Raw genomic sequence first — 19,660 nt, 5'->3', positions numbered from 1 at the left:
GGGAGGTGGTAAAGCCAAGGAGAATAAAAGCTGACCCAGAGGGGGGGGGAAGGGGGTTCGGGTAGGCAAAAGAGGGGAGAAAACAGGAGCCAGGAGGACTCAATCCGGATAGATGATGAACCCAGAGAAGGTGCTGTACTTGTTGGTGTTGCCCCCGTGCACCTTCCCTCCATCCAGCTTGATGAAGACTTCGTCACCCACATCCAGGTGCAGGATCACGCTGTTGCTGGCATAGTCATAGTTCTGGTCAGCATCCTGTGCGATGGCGCTGGCCCGGACCTGTGGGAGAGAAGAGGAGGTTAGAGGGCACTGGGGAAGGGTGCTTTTAGCTGTGCATAAGCCGGGTACTGGGTAGTCTGTCTTAAACAGACAAAATTACTCCAAACATTTTGCAAAGAAAAGCTAGATTCTGCAGGATCACTGATAGAAACAGCAAACGTGCAGGTATTTGCATGGGCTATCCATGGGTTAGAAGAATGCACTGACCACCATCCAGGTGTGTTATATGTCAACCTGGGAGACAGATTATAGTTTTTAAGAGAGTTGAAAGTAGCTTGAAAAAAGGTTTTGCTTCCCTTGGCACATGTACATGTATTTCTTTTATCCCACTTATCTCCAGGATAAATTCCTGGAGGAGAAGGCTATCAATGGCTACTAGGAGCTTTATCACACCAGCGAATTGCATGCAAAGGACTCAGAAGTTTTCCACCTTATAATCTGCTTTGATTGTGAAGTACTCCCATGCATCCTGCCTTAATTGTGCAATAAAGCAAAAACATTTGCCGTATTTAGCCCCTACTTTTTGAGCGTGTCTTCCGAACCGTCGCTGGGGCACAGGAGCAGGATTTTAAAGAAATGCTTACATCTGCGTAAGCTTTAAAGATAAAGACACCAAAATTGGCACAGTAACAGATATTAGGGAGAGCTTTAAGCATACCAAATTTGAATTGAATTGGTTCATCCGTTGATTTTTTATGATTTTTTACATTTCCCCCCTTAAACTCACTTCCTGGTATGCAAAGGCTCGCTGTCGCCTGGTAGCAAAAACAACAACAACCGCTAAAGCTTAGTGCTACGAGGATAATCCGAGGGAAGCAGGTATGTGGGATGAAGCTTTAGTTCTTTTTTTTTTACATTTTTTAAAATTATTATTATTAGTTACATTACATTAAATAAAACAACAGTGCACCCGTCACCAGGACCAACTACACCTTCATCCCTTTTCCCAAAATTGTAATATTTCTTGCACAGGTGTACATCCTTTCCCTCTTAACAAAACAAATTCCAAAAATGGTTTCTATATAATCTCAAATTCATTATAATTGCACCTTCCTTTTTCTATTTTAATCTTACATGTTAATTTATCATTGATAGCTATATCCCATAATTCTTTATACCATTCACTTTGTATCTTTCATTTCCTAGCTATTATTAATCTTGCTGCTGTTAATAAGTTCGTAATCAAATCCTTAATAGGTTGTATGCAGTTCACCCCATCGTATATTGACAACAGTGCTACGCTTGGGGATAACTCTAAACTTATTCCAGTTATCTCTGGAAGCTTTAGTTCTGATGGCTAGTGCAACCTCCAGTATCAGAGGCAATATGCACCAGTTGCTGGGGAACATGGGTGGGTGGGGGTGCTGTTTCACCCGTGTCCTGCTTTGTGGGTCCCTGGTCGATAGCTGGTTGGCCTCCGTGTGAACAGAGTGCTGGGCTAGATGGACCCTTGGTCTGATCCAGCAGGGCTATTCTTATGTTCTCTTGTCAAATGGGTTTTGAAGGTTTTGGGAAAAGAGATGAAACCTGCCAAGCCCCTTCACCGGAGGCAAAAGTAGTAGGATGCATACACACATCATGCCATGAATAACTGTTCATCTTTATTCAAACTTGTCTTCAGTTTGCCAGAAGTGTCTCTGTTGACTGCCTCCTGCCAAGCCCAACTGCTTCCAGGAGCCGTCGTTTTCTCCACTTGAGCTTCCCCAGCTTGTAACTGATAGAGGAAAGAGGAAGGTAGCAAAAGGTACTTTAAAAAAAATGTTGGTCACACTTTCTTGTAGTTCTTGGTTGCTTCATGTGGTTCCTGAATCACAGTGTGGCTGCTGAAGAGGGTAATAGAATCGAGCACGGCTTACATGGGGTGGGGTGGGGAGTCAAATATTTAAATTTTCTGCACAAAGAAAAGCAGAGTTCTAGGTCTGGTATAAATTATGCATGCTTTCCCTTATTTATGCATAACACAATCTAGTTTGCAAAGCTTATGGGTGGGAGCCATGCAGGGCCTTGAAGTCTTCACTCTTGACCACAGGAACACTTTATACAGCCACCCCTCTAGTTTCTGAGATTTTACCAGGCATCATCCATACACTTTCAGACCTATGTGTGGTGTAGTGGCTAGAGTGTTGGACTGGGAGTCAGGAGATCCGGGTTCTAGTCCCCCCTTGGACATAAATGTAATAAAAAAATAAATAGAAACCCAATGGGTGACTTTGAGCCAGTCACAGACTCTCAGCCCAACCTACCTCACAGGGTTGTTGTGAGGATAAAAATGGAGAGGGGGAGGATTAGGTATGCCACCTTGGGTTCCTTAGAGGAAAAAAGGTGGGATATAAATGCAAAAATAAATAAATAAATAAATAAATAAATAAATAAATAAATAAATAAATAAATAATAAAATGTCAATTCTCTGTCCGTGACTACCAGAACCTTTAAAAAAACAAAACCCACAAGATGATTATTAAATGCCCAATACTAAATTGTGATTGTGATTTTGGGAGAGGTGGCTGTCATTTTGTTTTTGGTGTGGAATCATGGAATGCTCCCAACCAGTGCTGGCTCCCGGTTTTTGAGGGCTCTTGGGCAAGGCCCCCTCAATGGGGCCCCTCCCTCAGTGAGTCTCACTGCCATTGTCAACAGCTGCTCTTGCTACTCGTCTTTCTCATCATTGCTACCACTTTCTTGCTTGACAGGCTGAGACCTAGGGAGCCGCTAGGCCGTGGCATCTGCTGCTTCTCCTTCCCATCACCACCATTGTCTCGGCCCAAGCAAGAGGCAGGTTGCCATGGTGAAGAGGAGGACCAAGTCCTGGAGGCTCTTGCCAGTGGGCCTCTGCTGGGGTGTGGGCCCTCGGCACATGTCCAACCAGGCCTATCCTTGACATCGGCCCTGCTCCCAACTTTGACTTTGAGGGAAGGACACTTTTATGAATGATTCAGCCTAACTTCCAAAGCACAACACTTCCTATTGCTACCCCAGTGTTAGTAGGTACTCATCAATGAGAGAGAGAGAGAGAGAGAATGTACATTGCTTCGTGGTCCATGACACTCCCTAGTGCAACTTGGGAGCCTGCTCTTCTGCCTTTCAGGTGTTGGGGCTCATCTACACCAAGCGGGATATAGCACTAGAAAAGCAGTATGAAAGCGGTATATGGTATATGTCAATGGGCCCCAACAGTTGTCAGTGCACTTCAATACCACTATAAAGCAGTAGTGTGGCTCCTGCCTTTTGCATACTGCTTTCATAGTGGAATGTCCTGCTTGGTGTAGATGAGCCCTTGACGTAATCCACTGCACCCACTAATTGCATTGGGCTGTAGTGGCAATGTACCCATTGAGTAGTGAATGCCATCCCAGAGCCTGCTCAGTCCCATCTAGATAAATTATACCTGTGCACAAAGCCTGTGCTTATTGCAAGGAGGAGCTGTATCCCCAGGGGCTTGTGTGTTCTGTAACGAAACAATCCGGACCCTGCAAACCTAAATCAATTATTTAAACATAGCAAATTTGTGAAATCTGTTGTACGAGCGCTATGGAGGGACAAGGAGTAATGTGTTTCTTTGAGTGCTAGGAGCCTTCTTGACTGGCTTTCTGGCTTCTGAAATGTCATGAAGCAGTCAGCACTTCTGTTCCTTTTGGAGTTTATCTCTTCACTTGTATAGACTAAGATGCATTAGGAAAACACACACACACGCACACGCACACATTAACGCTGACATGCTCAGGACGCTGAATTCTGTCCTGGGTATAAAATTCTGTCCTTGTACGGTCGTGTGACCATAGGCCCACGTAACGAATACAGCTCTGGGCATACCAAGCAGCTATTAATATAGGAGAAGCAGAGAATAATTGTGGATTGACGATGGGAAGCAGTGGCTCGCCGGAAAGAACCGGGGCTAGTGCAGGCATCTGCCTGTACATCCTAAGTGGCCATTATGTACAGCCAGGCCTCTAGGAAATGTGGTTCTTGGAACACCCACCTGAGGTCTTTTTTCTACAACCGCCTGCAAATCCAAAGCAGTATTGTTTTTGCTGCATCGGCACATTAGCGCAAAGGGATTTCGAATGGCAGGATTACCTATTAATTCTGGCCAATGAAGGTTTCCTGTTTTCATCTAAGGAAAAAAACGGCTGCCACGTGGGTCAAGATCAGGCTGCTGCAAGCCTGTGTGTGTGGCTCTTCAGGTATTGCTGGACTGCAACTCCCATCATCCCTCACTGTTGGATTTGCTGGCTAGGGCTGATGGGAATTGCAGTCCAACAGCATCTGGAGGTTCATACATTGTCCACCTCTGATCTAAAAGCAAGTCCCATTCAGTTGAGTGGTGCTTACTTCTGAGGGAGCATCCATAGGATAGGGCTGCATGTCTCTTAAGGCCGCTGCTTCAGGGCTGTTCTGGAAGGGCAAACTTTTAATTGGCACCTTGAATTGAGAATAGTCTTTTGGAATCTGTTTCAGTGATATGATCAGGCTCATTTGGTAAAGGTACATGTGCTCAACTACATCAGGTGCCTGGTGGTAGTTTGTATCGTGCTAAGCGTGTCATCAGAGAAGTGTTTTATAGCACGCTTGTTAATGGCAACTACTGTATTTCTTCAATTGTAAGACCCCATCGATTGTAAGACGCACACTAATTTCAGTACCACCAGCAGAATAAAAGCTTTGATTCGAAGAATAATAATCGCACCCGCGATTCTAAGATGCACCCCATTTTTAGAGATGTTTATATGGGGGGGAAAGTGCGTCTTAGAATTGAAGAAATACGGTAACGGATATTCTTGGGTCTTTCTGATGACGCCATCCGCCTCCTGCGCGTCTCTACTCCTGCTTTTTCTCCATCAAAAAATAAGACCCAGAAAAGGATCCATTTTTGTTATAATGATTCCTGCTGCCATTTCCTGCTGTGTGCATGAGAAGCTGCGCAATAAAAACGGCCACTGAATGGGCCACGTGGCTGTTGCTTTCTTCCGCTTTCTTCCCGTGCGCAGAAAGAGGAAGCTGCTTGTCCCTATTGTGGGACAAAAGCAGGAGGCAACGTGACGGGAGGGAAACGCAATTTCCCCCTGTCTGATGAGGCTCTAAGTCTTTCCTGCAGCCTCTTCCCTATAAGATTTCATGCCACTTTAATTGTTGTCAATTGATGCCTGATAGTTTGCCACTTTCTTCTCAGTAGAGACACGAATCCAGACTTCATTCAGCAGATAACGTTTATGAGCAGAGTGCTTTCGCTCAGGTGAGCTAGCCCACCAGATTCTGAGAGCCGTTCCAACTTATAAATAAAGCATGAAGGAAGATTAAAATGACCAGGGCTGTTTACCTAAGTGAGAAGACAATTAAGAGGAGACTTGATCAAAAGCCATAAAATTTGCACCAGGAAGAAAGCCTGGCTTTGAATGCAAGTTAAGTCTGCTTGTGTTCCACAAAGGCAAGCGAGGAGGTCATATCGGGATACAGTTTAAATCAGCCTTCCCCAACCTGGTGCCCTCCATATGTGTTGGACTACAACTCCCAGTCTACAGGAAGGGTGGTTTAAAGCCTCCCTCTGCAGGCATCAGTTCTGTGTCTCTCTTCCTCTACCCTTCTCTTTTGAATACCACAAAAGCATCCTGAGTGTTGTGAAATTTGCATTATCCATGTCACTGTGCTCTGAAGAGCTTTTGTGTTGCTACTTACCTAGACTTCCAACACAGAGCCAGCCAGAGCTAAGGTGACGTATGCGTGTGCGCACGCATGTGTGTGTATTTGCTAGCTTCTGACATAGGAATGTGATTGAGGGCATCCGTCTGATCCTAAAAACAAATTGTTGAAACAACAAATGATGTTCTCCAGTTCTATGCTTCAGCTATCTATTCACACACTTGCTCCTCCTGCCTGTTATAGGGGGGAAATAGAAGTCCTGCCTACTTTGCAAGCTAGAAGGCGGTGTATTGTGTATTGTTGCTCTAGCCCAAGGATAGAAACACCATTTCCCAAATAATCCTGTTTTCTGACCTGGGGCGGAGGGGTCCTGACGAAGTTGTTTTGCTGTTTGTTCTTTCAAAACTTCGTGGCTGCGTGGTGGAAACAGCAAATCTCCATGGTAGGAGGGAGCACGAGCTTTCCAGGCAGCGTCAGCGGCCATTCAGTTTATCGAGCCTGCCCTCTAGCCAGCCTTCCCGCACATCCCCTGACCTTCCCTGGGCCTCCATCTGCCCCCAGCCTCAGTGCGAAGCGAGGTCACCACTGACAGACAGAGCAAAGTAGGTGGTTGCCTCAGAGGAAAGGAAAGAAATCACAGTAAGCCAGAGACTTTTTAAGTGTGTCGTTTCAGAGGAAAAGCCTGTGGTGTGTGCATATGTTGATGGCTGCGTCATATAAACCACGCAGTGCCATTGTGCAGTCACCGCAGTGTATACAGGGCGTATAGACAACCCTCTGGAAATCTTAAAGGAACAGACATGTTTTCTGGATCTGAAATTTAGCATCAAAGCAAGAGGAAAATTCCAACGGAACTAGAATGGGATCAGTCCCAGTGCTCTTAAGATCCCCCACCCTACTCTGAAGGTGTTATTGGAGCCAGGAACTCATTGCCACAGGACTATGGCTTTGCTGAGTTTCATAGCAACATGAATGCTCTTGCCATTGGGATGCTTGTTCCTGAGCCTTTAGTGATAGTGCAGGCTATTGCCGTTGTTTTTAGCTTTCTATATTTAGCTTTCCATAAAGCTGTAACAACTGATATTTTGAGGATTCATGTACATTTGTAACTCAACTGGCTCTTAGGGATTCGGATGATGTCTTCATGCAAATCAGATTATTTCTCTTTTACTGCCTGCAAATAAAGTTTTATCTTCCTACTTTATGTGGCTCAATTCAAGGTATTGGTTTTAACCTTTAAAGCCATAAACAGCTCAGGGCCTGGCTGTCTAAGAGACTACCTGTTTCACTATGAACTTGCTTAAATATCAAGATCTGCAATGGTGCCCTTTTGAGGGCACCGTTGCTTGCAGGGACCTGTTTGTGGGGCATGTGTGAAAGGGCTTTTTTTCTGTATATCCGTTAGGGCTTCTCTACATTAAGCAAAAATCCCATACCTTTACTGAGCTTTCTTCTTGCGGAGTCTTTCTGGGATTATGATGGGCACCTCCCCACTTTTTTTTTTTTTTTGCAGTTTCTTATATGGGAAAGTTCCATATGTTCCATTTATACAGCCAGCAGATGGCTCTGTAACGTTACAACACTATTCCACTATCCCATTTATTACCGTATTTCTTTGATTCTAAGACGCCATCGATTGTAAGAGGCACACTAATTTCAGTACCACCAACAGAAAAAAAGCTTTAATTCTAAGAAATAATAAACGCACCTTCGATTCTAAGATGCACCCCATTTTTAGAGATGATTATATGGGGAAAAAGTGCGTCTTAGAATTGAAGAAATACGGTACTTCATTTTTGGTGCATTAAATCATAGTGGAATAAAGCTAAAAAAAAATGGCGGGAGAGGTACTGGAGGATGATGGCGTCATGAAAAAGACCCACAAACTTCAGTGAGTAACCAATCATGATTGCACTACGTAAGCTACATGTGAAGAAACCCTCAGACTGTGTCATGCAGTCCCTTAAGCACTACTACTGGGCCCCATTCTCTTAGCTATTTCAAAAGTAGTTAAGACGCATCTATTTAATTTGGCCTTTTAAATTGCTTCTGGTGGTTTTAATGTTTTAATGTGGCCTTTTTATTTGTTGGTGTTTATGGTATTTTGTTATATACAGCCTTAGTGACTTACAGAAAGACAATATAGAAATAGTACCAATAAGCAAAAGATGATGAGTATTTACACACACACACACACACACACACGTACGTATATATTCTCCTCTTCTATAAGTAAGAAGCAGCTGCTATGAATCATACTGTCCTTTTACATACAGCTTCCTTTGAGCGGTGGGATGGACTAACTAACTGTTGCTAAGGTCTGCAGTCATTGATGGATAGTTTGGCTGCTCTTTGTCAGAAGCCGCATTGGAATGTATCTTGAAGGAAATTTATCTGTAGATTTGTATGCAAACAAATAAAGGCAATCTCTACTATTATTCAAATTCCCAAAGGCTTCTCCTTTGATTTTGGCAAAATCACTTGATTTCTCTGAGACTAGGTTTTATGGAGAACTACATGCTCTTCTTCTCCCAGCATTTCTGTTAACGTTGCTACATGGGACAAACAGGTCAGTCTCTATGCGACGGAAGAAATTAACACAAATTTGATATTAGAAAATGCAATGTTCAGAAATCAAGCGGAGAACATTTCAGCCCCACCCACCCCCGGACATTCTGTCACTGATTTCAAAGTGGCAGTTCCTGAACAAAGGATCTTTAAAGGGAGGATTCAGCATGAACGTGCTGAATTACAAATGGTCCACCGCAGGACATTTTCCCAAGTGTCTCCACAAACTTGGAACAGGTCTTAAATTTGAATACAAAGTGACCCCCAGGTCACAAGAATGGATACTACTGTGCTTTACAGTCCATCTTCTAGAGTGGCTAAGGTGGTCTCCATCAGGAGCAGGGCCTTCTCTGTTGCAGCCCTAAGGCCCTAAACCTTCCAGAAGAGGTTTGTACTACCTACAGGGGCTGTGGCTCAGTGGTAGAGCACCTGCTTTGCATACAGAAGGTCCCAGGTTCAAACCCCGTCATCCCCAGGTAGGGCTAAGAAAACGCTTGCCTGGAAGCTCGGAGAGCCAGGGCTGCCAGTATCAACAATACTAGGCTAGATGGGCAAGGGTCTGCCTCTGTTTAAGGCAGTATCCTTGGTCCCTATGTACCTTCTTCCTGCTGGTTTTCTGCAGTTAGGTATTTCACCTGTTTATTACAGCTGGTCTTTGAAACTGAAGTTAACTGCTCTAACTCATGTTATATGACTATTTTGCTGTGCTATTTTTCTTTTTCTTTTTTGTCTGTTTTTTTCTTTTAAATGAAATATGCTGTTAGCTTAGGCCTTAGCTAGACCTACTTCATAGTCCGCGACGGAGGAGGGAAGATCTCGCGTTGTGATTAACGTGAGATCCCTCCTCTGTTTACACGTGAGGCACAATGACCTCAGGAGGAGAGGTGTCGCGCCCGCCATTTTTTTTTAAAGAGGAAGGCGCGCACGAACGCTCGTGCGCTCAACTTAAGTTTTTTTTAAAAAAATTAATTACTTTTCCCACTCCCCCCACCCTACCCCCAATGTGTTGCAAAAATGCGAGTTCGAGTTCTTTCTAGAGGACTGAGGGCCTGATTACCCTCCAGAAAGCGAAGCAGGAGATGAGATGGAGCGTAATACAACTTCAGCTTTATTTTGCAAAATGGTCAAAATAACTAATAGCTCTTGCTCTTGCTGTTAGGTAAACTGGCTATTTCAATAGAAACCATTGTGCCTTTTTACTCTTTCTCTCTCTGTGGAACCTCTTTGCTTTTCACCTCATAACCTTTCACATAGTTTTACCGGTCCTGCCAAGCTTGCATATAAGAATAGCCATCTTGACCCAGACTAGTGCCCCTTCACCCAGCCCCAAAGGCCCTGATAAATAAAGAATAGCTGACACTAACCACAAACTGTTCCATTCGCGAATTTCACAAAATCACCAGATGCCTGGCACTGGACGGATTAAGGATTCGCTGACAACACTCCTAAATCTTGCTGAGAATGGGGAAATTGAGTGTGCCACCATTTTGCAGAATAAAGCTGAACTTGTATTATGCTCCATCTCGTCTCCTGCTTCGCTTTCTGGAGGGTAATCAGGCCCTCAGTCCTCTAGAAAGAACTCGAACTCGCATTTTTGCAACAAATGGGCACTGCTCCCGGCTCCGCAGCAACGGGCCACATGTTCCACTGTCTCGGGCTCTATCCCGGGGCAAGAGAGGAATGATCCCTCCCTGATCCCGGGATCCCCTCTGTGTCTTGTGGACACACAGGGATGATCCCGGGGTTCGCCCCGGGATAAAACCCAGTCTAGCTAAGGCTTTAGAATCATAGAACAGTAGAGTTGGAAGGGGCCTATAAGGCCATTGAGTCCAACTCCCTGCTCAATGCAGGAATCCACCTCAAACATACCTGACAGGTGGTTGTCCAGCTGCCTCTTGAAGGCCTCTAGTGTGAGAGTGCCCATGACCTCCCTAGGTCATTGGTTCCATTGTATTTATTGTATTTGTAATTTGCAAACAGCTGTGCTATATTTACAGACTATGGTATCCTATAAATAAGTAAATTGTCAAACATGGATCACATCAGGATAAAATGGGAAATTAGGTATGGCAGGATTGAGATGGGGATGCTGAGGAGGAGATGGCGGTATATGCAGAGGAACCAGTGAGAATGATGGGGGTGGGGAATGACATAGCAATATAAGCATTGCTTGGAAGTGTAGGAAGAAACTAAAGAAAGTATGGAGTCCTGTACTGGAAGCTGAAGGAGAGGATAAATTCTTAGGTTGGGTAGCTTATACACTCACTCGCGGGATTGTCACCTTGTTGAGTGGGGCCCTGAGAGTGATGCCGTCGGGGATCATGTACTCCTGGAAGGGTCACCCATGGCGGTCAGGTCAAGACAAAGAACGATCCAAGAAAAGTAAAGTCCTCAATGGCAGAACAGGCGGAAGATAACAATTATAGTGTTACAACGGCTGTGAAGGAGGACGAAGACTGCAGCAGACAAAAGACTTCCAGTTGTCGTGGTACCCATGCCATTGGATTAAAGCCTTTTTCTGTCAACGTTTGTGTGGTGATCGTTATGTGCTGATCTCCCCACATAAAACAATTTCACGCACAGGCATCTTCCATTGGTGATGAATGGCGATGGGGGCAGGACTGTGAAATCCAGAAGCCTCTAGTCATGGACCAGCACATGGCGGGTGGATATAGATTCAGTCGCCCTAGATCCAGGATGAAGGCAGTCAAGTGGTTCGGCAGCTATATCCACAACTGAACAGTCCTATTCAGGATCCACTCTGCTCACCCTGTATGGGGAGTCAGCTAGAAAAGGTGCCCTAAACATAGTCTGCTTCATTTCTCCCTGACTGGATAACCACGTCCAGTGGGGTCACCACCTAGCGGTTACAAAAGACGATTGCGTTTTAGAACATGAAATATATGGACACTGTTGGATAACTCAGATAGTAAACGTCCTGAGCACAGGACTGCCGTTGTTCTGAGGGAGCTGAGGCGTTTTAACATTGACATTGCTGCACTCCAAGAAACTCGAAGAGTAGGAGAAGGACAACTGAAGGAAGAAAAAGGAGGCTACACCGTCTTCTCAAAAGGAATGCCTGAACAAGAACAACAAATTCACGGAGTGGGTTTTGCCATTAAAAACGAACTTGTGAAGCGTCTATCAGAAATTCCTATTGGCATCAACGAACGGCTCTCAACTCTCCCGTTAAAATTGCCCAAAACCAGGCCACCATTGTGTGTCTGTGCACCAACATTAGATGCTGATGATGACATCAAGGAATTTTTTTTACATCCAGATGGACATTATTTTATCTACTTAAGGAGGATAAAATCATTCTCCTCTGTGATTTCCGTGCAAGAGTTGGGCACGACTCCAATTTGTTGGCCAGAAACCATCAGGAAAGAAGGAGTTGGCAATAGCAACTTGAACAGGATCTTACTCTTGACCTAATGTGCAAAGCATAACTTTGTCATTACAAACACACTCTTTTTCCAGAAAAATAAATTTAAACATTATGGAAGCACCCTTGGTTGAAACACAGGCATCTTCTGGACTATGTAATTGTCTATGCTAGAGATTGCTGTGATGTACTCCTTACTAAGGCCATGATGAGTTCTGACGACTGGTGGACAGATCACCGACTAATTCAATTCACTATGGCCATTAATATTGGTCCTCAATGCAGGCTGCAAGGAAGAAAACCAAGGCATAAAATAAACACTCACGTCCTTCAGGATCTCATTAAGCGAGCCTGTTTTCAAACAATGCTTAAGAAACATCTACCCTATGGAACTCCCTGAAAACATGCAGGAACGTTGGACCAAATTGAAGACTTCTAACATTGCAGCTTGCGAACAGACTATTGGATATCAAACCAAGAAGCATCAGCACTGGTTTGATGAGAAAGATACTGAGATTGAATGCATCATCAACGAGAAAAGGAGAACTTTCCAGGTATGGCAGAATGACACTGGCTGTGTTGCTAAGAGGAACAACAAAAAACCAGAGAACTTAAGAATCCTTGATGGCACAAGAAATCCAGAACTTAGAAGACATCCATGATACACAGGGATTTTTTTTAATGCCGCAAAGGCCATCTATGAACCGACAAATCATTGCATGAACCCTCTACGCTCAAAGGATGGCACCAAACCTTTCAAGGATAAAGAGTCTATTGCATAGTGTTGGAAAGAGTGTTATCATGACCTCCTTAATCAGAACTCTATCGTAGCTAATGAGGTCTTCCTACAAATTTTGCCACAACAAACTAGGGATGAGCTTGCAGTATCCCCTAGTCTGGATGAAGTTAGCAAAGTTATCGAACAATTGAAGAATAATAAAGTCAGTGAACCCGATGGGATTCCTGCTGAAGCCTTTAAAGAAGATGGGCCTGAACTCAAGCAACAACTTCATAAACTCATTGAAAAGATCTGGATAAGAGAGGAGGTACCGGAAAACTTCAGGGATGCCATCATTATTACTCTTTTCAAGAAAGGTGATAGGACAGATTGTGGGAACTACTGTGGCATTTCCTTCCTTGCCATGGCAGATAAAATCCTCTCAAGGATTCTTGCAAACCACCTTCCGCCCATCTCAGAAGATATTCTTCCCAAATCCCAAAATGGTTTCTGCCCTTCTCGGGGGACAGTGGATATGATGTTCACTATACAACAGCTCCAGGAAAAATGCCATGAGCAGAATTGACCTTTGTGCATAGTATTTGTTGACCTGACCAAGGCCTTTGACACCGTGAACTGAACTGCTCTTTAGACCATTCTCCTGAAAATTGGATGCCCTAATAAATTTGTGAATATCCTGCGACTTCTCCATGACAACGTGATGGCAACAATCTTGGAAAAAAGTGGCTTTCAGAGTGACCCATTCAGAGTTGGATCAGGTGTAAAACAGGGATCTGTCATCGCTCTGACCTTATTTGTCATTTTCATTGCTGTGATTCTACACCTTACTGAGGGGAAACTCCCCACTGGTGCAGAAATCATATATCGAATAGATGGAAAGCTCTTCAATCTCAGCAGACTGAAAGCAAAAAGTAAGATCATCACAACCTCTCTTGTAGAACTTCAATATGCTGATGATAACATAGTCTCTGCACACTGAGAGGAAGATCTCCAAATCATCCTAAATGTTTTTGCCAAAGCGTATGAAAAGCTTGATCTCCGACTTAACATAAAAAAAGAAGTGCTCTACCAACCTGTGCAAACTGGTCCTTCCGTAGCACCATCAATTCAACTTAATGGTGTGACATTGGAGAATGTTGACCATTTCCCCTACCTTGGCATCCATCTCTCTACAAAAGCTGACTTCGATGCTGAAATCCAGCACTGACTGAACTCCGTGAGTACTGCATTCTCCCGAAGGAAGCACAGAGTGCTTGAGGATCGGGATATCTGCAGGGAGACCAGAATCCTTGTTTATAAAACCATTATACTACCAACCTTATTTTACGCCTGTGAAACATGGACCACTTATAAATGCCACCTCCAACTTCTTGAAAGATTCCATCAGTGCTGTCTCTGAAAATTTTTGCAAATTACTTGGGAAGCTGGATGAACCAACATCAGTGTTTTGGAAGAAGCGAGGACCACTAGCATTGAAACAATGATCATCCAAAATCAACTCTGCTGGACTGGGCATGTTGTCCGAATGCCTGATTACCATCTTCTAAAACAGCTTAAGGATGGAAAACATAACCTTGGAGGACAGCAAAAGAGGCTTAAAGATGTTCTCAAAACTAATCTGAAGGAATGTAAAATGAACATTGAGAACTGGGAAGATTTGGCCCAGTAGTGTCTCAGTTGGAGGTCAGCTATTACCAAAGGTGCTGTGGATTTTGAAGAAGAGCATAGACAGGGTGAAAGGGATATATGAGCTAAGCAGAAAATACGCTAAGCAAATCCTCACTGTGACTGCCTTACAACTGGTAACGTGTGGTGGCTGTGTGGATCCAGGATTGGCCTCCACGGTCATCTGTGGACCCACCGTTAAAGTCTCTGACTCTTGAAGACAATCTTGGAAGACAATCTTACTCAGACACAAGTCATCGTCACTGACAGAGCTTATAGAGGAGGCCAGTTGTAGATAATCAAAGTGCAATGACCTTTTGTTGTTGTCTGTTTAAGAAACGTATCCAAATTCTTTTATCGCACAGAACTAAAATGACAGAACTACTGCAAAGGGATAGGATTGCTTTTTGTGATTGCAAAGCTGACTCCTCTTTTTTTTAAAAAAAAAATGAAGTGGATTTGTGTGTGTGTGTGTGTGTGTGTGTGTGTATAGGATGGTCTGGCTTGGGAAATGCTGTGCAGGCAGATCAGTGATTCCATCCCCTTCCCTTTGTTAAATTATATGAAATGTAATGAGTGAATGTTGTGTTAATTCTGTTTAATTACATTTTGCATTATTAATCATTTCAGTAATAGTGTTTATGCAGCTTAGTGATTTCCCCCAGACACATTCAGCGCAGCTGAATTCAGTCTGCCAACCTGCTACATATCCAGGTGCTCACACAAACTGGTGCATGACCGTATACCACTCATACACACCCATATCCACTTCTGTCTAGACTTGCATGTATGGACACAAATGATGCTGATTTCTCGCAAATGAGTGATCCTGATTTCTGTGACACAAACCGACAAGAGGGCTTGGCATTCACATGACCTCTCCCTCCCAGTTCCAACCGAACAGCCTCCGGTCCTTGTCCCATTTGTACACACACCTCAATGGTACAGATCTTGCACACACATCTTGAAGGTCATATGCATGCTTTTTCCTCCAAGAAAATTAAAATAAGAAAGGAAGAAGCCAACCCCATCTTCTCTGTAACAGCTTTTGTGCCTATTTTTAAGTATGCAACAACGTATAGATGGCCTGCCTGAGACTCTGGCCTCAGCCTACATCTGACAGCATTTTCAGAATCCATAGTGGAGGATGTTGTGGTTATGTCTTTTTAACCTTTCTATAGGCTTATCCTGATCCAAAAATACAACAACCTTGGGCTGAAGTTGGTTGAAAAAATGTAATGAAACAGACAGACACTGGAAATGATTAGTCACCTGTGAAGGGCAGAAAGTGGAATTCAGAGGGAATATGAATGGCTACATAAATAAAAGAATGTACATAGCCCTCCCCTTTACCACTGCTGACACCAGTGCTGGAACTTTGTTGATTTGCATCTGAATACAGACATTTGCATCTGTGATCAAGGACAAGTTGGACTGGTTTAAATCAATTCGATTTGCTTTGCAAAGGGGGAGAAGACCAGTTTTAAATCAATTATTTTAAACATATTGCCCCCATATTTGTATAAGCCTCATATTTCCTGAAAAGCATGCATATTCATTGGTTGCTACAACAATTAAAAGAAATTGGCTTGCAACTAAATAGAGGTTTTGTACATCCTAGGGGCATAATCCATAACCGTTGGACACATGCCCTTTGCACTACACGATTATCTGCTTAGAGAAATTGGGTGGGATCCAAATGTAGTCATATTTAGAATAGATACATTGAAATTAATAGGACTTAAGTTAGTCATGATTGATTTAAGTTCTGATTTCAGTGTGTCTACTTAAAGTATGGTTAAGTTTTGATCCAACCCAAGATGGGCAATTATGAAGATAAAAGATTTCTGTTTGATTTTCTGTGTTCTCTCATGCAAGGATACTAAACAAGACAAGCTAGATACCTAGTACCTTCCAGCATCAGGAGCTACTAGTTACTGAGTAGAAGAGTGTTTCTACATATAGGGTGACCAGAAGCACCATGAAACCCCAGAGACCTATATGATGGAAAATAAGGTTACAGTCCAGCCCAATTTTAGCATTTTAGCTCCCACATCTCTATGGGAAAGTAAAGCATCAGTCTAGTACTCTCTCTTTGAAGTCAATAGAGCATAATATTGCTCAATTTACAATCTACTCGTATGCAGAGTTACTCAGAAGTAAGTTCTACTGAATTTAATAGGAGCTACTTCCTAGTAAATATGTTTAAGATTACAGTTGATTGTGCCTTAAATGTCCATTCTATTTGGTTGATGGTTATCAATATCTATAATTTGCCAGAACAACACATAACCCATTATGTCTTAATTTATAATGCTTCATCTCAAAAGTCAGACATTTTTCTCCATTTTTTTTAAACTTAGAAAAGCGAGTCTTAACTCAGTGTGGTTCATAGAGGGTCATGGATTCGGTCTTTAAAAGTTACTTGTAGACTGAACGTGCTGATTTATGTTGATGTCAGATTTCATATTGAACATCATTATTTTTTTAAAAAAGGGATACTTAGTATAACTGAAAAATGTAAACATTCCGATTTAAATGATGAATATTCATCTGTAACGATCTTGTTGTTTTTAAACCATTGTTTTTTCATCTATTCTGGAAAGGAAAAAAATGTCCCCTGTTGTAGGACTTTTTTCTGTCTAAACATGCATTAGAAAACAAAACGATCTGGAAACTTCAGCTGGTACAAAACAGGACAGCACGTTTACTAACAGGGACTGGCCAACGAGACCACATCATGGCAGCCCTCTTCCAGTTTCTTTGGCTGCCATTCCAGGTCTGGGCCCGATTCAAAGTGCCTGTATTAACATTCAAAGCCCTAAACAGCTTGGGGCCAGGCTATCTGAAGGAACGCCTCTTCCCATATGTACCTGCCCAGACCCTAAGGTGATCCTCAGGGGTCCTTCTGCGTAAGCCCCTGCCAAAGGAAGTGAGGCAGGTGGCAACCAGGAGGAGGGCCTTCTCTGCTGTGGCACCCCGACTGTGGAATGAGCTCCCTAAAGAGGTTTGCTTGGCATCTACACTATACTCTTTTAGACACCAGGTCTAAAAGATAACCTTTTTATTTTCTCAGCATTTTAACAGTCTATCAAATTAATTTTAACTTTGTTATTATTATTATTATTATTATTATTTATTTATATAGCACCATCAGTGTACATGGTGCTGTACAGAGTAAAACAGTAAATAGCAAGACCCTGCCGCAAAGGCTTACAATCTAATAAAATCATAGTAAAACAATAAGGAGGGGAAGAGAATGCAAACAGGTACAGGGTAGGGTAAGCAGGCACAGGGTAGGGTAAAACTAACAGTAGAAAGTAACAGTAGAAGTCTGCACAACATCAAGTTTTAAAAGCTTTAGGAAAAAGAAAAGTTTTTAGTTGAGCTTTAAAAGCTGCTGTTTTAAATCGTTATTAATTTCTGCATTGCGGCTTGATTTTATCCTGGCTGTGTTTTTATATTTTATCTTCTATCATGCTTTTATACTGTTTGTTTTCTATTTTGAATGGTTTCTATGGTTTTAATTTTTGTAAACTGCCCAGAGAGCTTCGGCTATTGGGCAGTATAAAAATGCAATAAATAAATACACAAACAAGATGTTCCTTTTTCTTCAAGAGAACCACTGAAGTGAACCAGATGTGAACTGCTTGTGATCAGAGACCAGCATTTTTCAGCTCCAGGGGCAATTATGCTGAGCAGAGGGATTGTAATCCACTAGGGTGTGCTGTATGCTGTATTTTGAATTATGTCATTTGAAGGAGTCCCAAGAGGGCAGCTAGTCAACCCCTTTTTCTTGATGCAGGATCATCTCCCCACCACCAGCCAACCTGCACAATCCATGCCACGGTGTCACTGTCATTTTATTTATATAATGCATACATATGATGCTCAAAGTGGCTTTCAGTATATAGATCCAAGGGAGGTACAGTATGGTAAAATTTGTGCACTGCAGATCACTTAGGCAATTGAACCAAGCAAATCCTCTTTTCCAGTCAATATGTTAGTTCCATCCTCTTTTCCAGTCAAGATGTTACTTCTCCTTTCTCCAGATACAATGGCACTACAGGGTGCTTTCAGAGGTGGTATTTTTTGTGGGTGATCGTTGCTCTGAATCAGGGGGGCTATCTTGATGATGGTGCATTGGTGCTGTGAGCCCTCTAACCCCTGTGTTTGCGCTCCTGTAGGATTGTCCCCACACGAAGAAGTGAGCGTGGGGGGTTGCATGTGAGGAGGAGCACCCATGCACTGGGGCGCCCGCACCTCCTCATGTCCCAGGCTCTTTTTTTGGCTTCTCCCCACACCAGAGAAGCACGGAGGTGGTTCAGCCGCCATTTGGCTTGCTGGCCCTCCCCCTCCCCCCGTCTGGGCAGATGGCATCTGGGCAGATGGCGAACGATCAGGGTTCGCCATCTGCCTAGACACGCCTCCAAAGCAGCTCCAGAGCACTTGCTCCAAGTGAAAAAAAGTGGGCCTAAGTCCCTGACTTTTTAAATTCAGAGGTTCAGGGGAAAGCCCTGGGATGGCTCCACAATGGCTGCTGCATCATATAAATGGCCTAGCGCCACTGTGGATGCACCCTGGGGCTGTCCCCTCATCAAGACAGGGCCAAGGTACCTTTCACCTGTAATCTTCACATTCAGAGCTGAGAGCTGCTAGTCCACATGATCTGGCCAACTCAGTGCAGGAGGCACAGTTACTGACATGCCGAAACTCTGATATTTCTCGGTCATTCCTGGTACGTTTCCTTTTCCTATGTGTTTGTATTAAGAAGCAATTCGGTGGGGCTTACTTTAAAGTAGCCTGTGAACACTTGCATCTTCAACCTTTTGCACATGGAAGCTTAGGAATGAATTTCCTGGTGTGCCATTAATGCCTAGGCTCACCTTGGGCAAGTCATTTAATCCTACCAAATACCTAAGTGCAGGGGTGGGCAGCTTGTGGCTCTCCACTTGTTTTGGCCTACAATTCCCATCATCCCTCATCATTGGCTATGCTGGCTAGGGCTTAAGGCCAAGACTTCTGGAGGGTCACAAGTTGCCCACCCCTGCCTTAAAGTTACAGTTTTCAGGGAGAGACAGGTAATGTATCAGTGTGTGTGTTTGTTTGTGTGTGTAGGACGGATATGTCAATGATGTGAAGTATTCAGACGCTATAGTGACAGTGTCCAGGTAATAAATGTCTGAGATAGACAGATCAAAAGAGGCCAGCATCGGACCTCTCCAAACAAATCTCTGACAATAGAGTGAGCTCTTACATGGATCAAGCTGTCACCAGGGGAGATGAAATACTGCCTGTATCAGTGAAGAAAGGGATAAACCTGCCATGTGAGGCTTATGCTGGGGCCATAAACATGGGGCTTCGGCCATTGGGTGAGGGTCAGGTTTTA

General features: G+C 43.5%; 1 protein-coding gene across 1 annotated transcript in view; it reads right to left on the bottom strand.

The window, feature by feature from the left end:
* The window catches only part of C1QL4 (complement C1q like 4), a 35,449-nt gene continuing 15,789 nt past the window's right edge, over positions 1-19,660 (bottom strand). Inside the window, exon 2 of the mRNA XM_063123172.1 lies at positions 1-279. Within this exon, the coding sequence (XP_062979242.1) occupies positions 100-279 (180 nt within the window). The 3' untranslated portion in view covers positions 1-99. The remainder of the gene's footprint in view (positions 280-19,660) is intronic.

This window comes from Elgaria multicarinata, chromosome 3 (assembly GCF_023053635.1).
Source record: "Elgaria multicarinata webbii isolate HBS135686 ecotype San Diego chromosome 3, rElgMul1.1.pri, whole genome shotgun sequence".
Classification (NCBI taxonomy): Eukaryota; Metazoa; Chordata; class Lepidosauria; order Squamata; family Anguidae; genus Elgaria; species Elgaria multicarinata.
This window is presented reverse-complemented; position numbering and strand designations above follow the sequence as displayed.